The 1,290-nt window shown below is 39.8% G+C and overlaps 1 protein-coding gene across 1 annotated transcript; it reads right to left on the reverse strand.

Moving 5' to 3' along the window:
- Positions 1 to 24: 24 nt before the first annotated feature.
- Positions 25 to 990, reverse strand: LOC103213182 (olfactory receptor 8H1-like). Its single transcript, XM_007959047.2, has one exon. It carries the CDS (start codon positions 970 to 972, stop codon positions 25 to 27), a length of 948 nt encoding a protein of 315 aa, XP_007957238.1. The 5' UTR covers positions 973 to 990.
- Positions 991 to 1,290: the final 300 nt, after the last annotated feature.

Here is a 1,290-nt window from a genome sequence, read left to right on the forward strand (position 1 = left end):
CATTCTTAATATTACACATCACTGTCATCTTAAATGCTGGGTGTCTTCTCTCTTCTGCATCATTCTAATCAGAGCACTTTTCACGTCTTTGTTCCTAAGACTATAAATGAGTGGGTTCAGCATGGGGATCACAACACTATAAAAAACAGAGGCCACTTGGTCCTTTCCCAAAGAGTAGGACTTACTTGGTTTTAAATAAGTAAAAATTAAGGTACCATAGAAGATGGAGACTCCCAGGAGGTGGGAGGCACAGGTTGAGAAGGCTTTTTGCTTTCCAGAGGAGGAACTGATTTTCAGGATGGTAGAGAGAATGGACCCATAGGATGCAGAGATTGTGATAAGTGACACCATCAGGGTGGACCCACAAAGAATGAAGATCATGATCTCTGCATCACGTGTGTCAGTGCAGGACAGGACCAATATTGGAGTTGTGTCACAGAAAAAGTGACGGACGACATTGGAGTCACAGAAAGGCAAACTGCTGATCCAAAGCACAGTGATGATGGAATCAAAGAAGCCAATCACATAGGATGCAGTGATGAGGGAGCAGCAGAGTGTCATGGACATAACAACTGGGTATTGCAGAGGGTTACAGATACCTGCATAGCGATCATAGGCCATTGAAGAGAGAAGCGAACATTCGGTGGCAGCCAGTAAGACAAAAAAATACATTTGGGTGAAACAGCCTTCAAATGAAATAGACTTAGTGGAAGTCAGTAAGTTCTCTAAGGTTTTAGGGGTAATGACTGTTGAGTAACTGAGATCCAGGAAGGACAGGTGACTGAGGAAAAAATACATGGGGGTGTGAAGCTGGAGGTCCAGGCGGATTAGCAGTATCATCCCTGCATTCCCCAGCACAGTCATCAGGTAAATCAGGAGAAAGAGACTGAAGAGGACCAGCCGCATCTCTTCAGAGTCTGTCAGTCCCAGGAGGATGAAGTCAGACACGTTTGTGTTATTCTTTCTGCCCATTGTGTGCACCTTCTCCAAACTGTAGGAGAATGAAGTTGATACTTTGCATCAGTGACTTCAAAATTATTTTATTTATGTGAATGACCTGGCATTCAAAAAACAAAATACTTTTATTTTTGTAGAAATTGATAATAAAGAGTGTTTTATAAAATTTTATTAATCAAAATCTTAATTTTATTTTCCTAAATATAGATTTAAATCAACAATGGAATATTACATGATAAAAATGTAGCATGTATTATGTAATGAGAATGAAACTCTTAATGTTGTCAATGTTTCCCTCTGTTAACATATTTAATGCCCGTGAAAAAATTATAG

This window comes from Orycteropus afer, unplaced genomic scaffold (genome assembly GCF_000298275.1).
Source record: "Orycteropus afer afer isolate SDZICR_OR568_19922 unplaced genomic scaffold, OryAfe1.0 scaffold01380, whole genome shotgun sequence".
Taxonomy (NCBI): Eukaryota; Metazoa; Chordata; class Mammalia; order Tubulidentata; family Orycteropodidae; genus Orycteropus; species Orycteropus afer.

Coding starts and splice junctions, on each gene's coding strand:
- LOC103213182 (XM_007959047.2), bottom strand. CDS start 972: ATGGGCAGAAAGAATAACACAAACGTGTCTGACTTCATCCTCCTGGGA.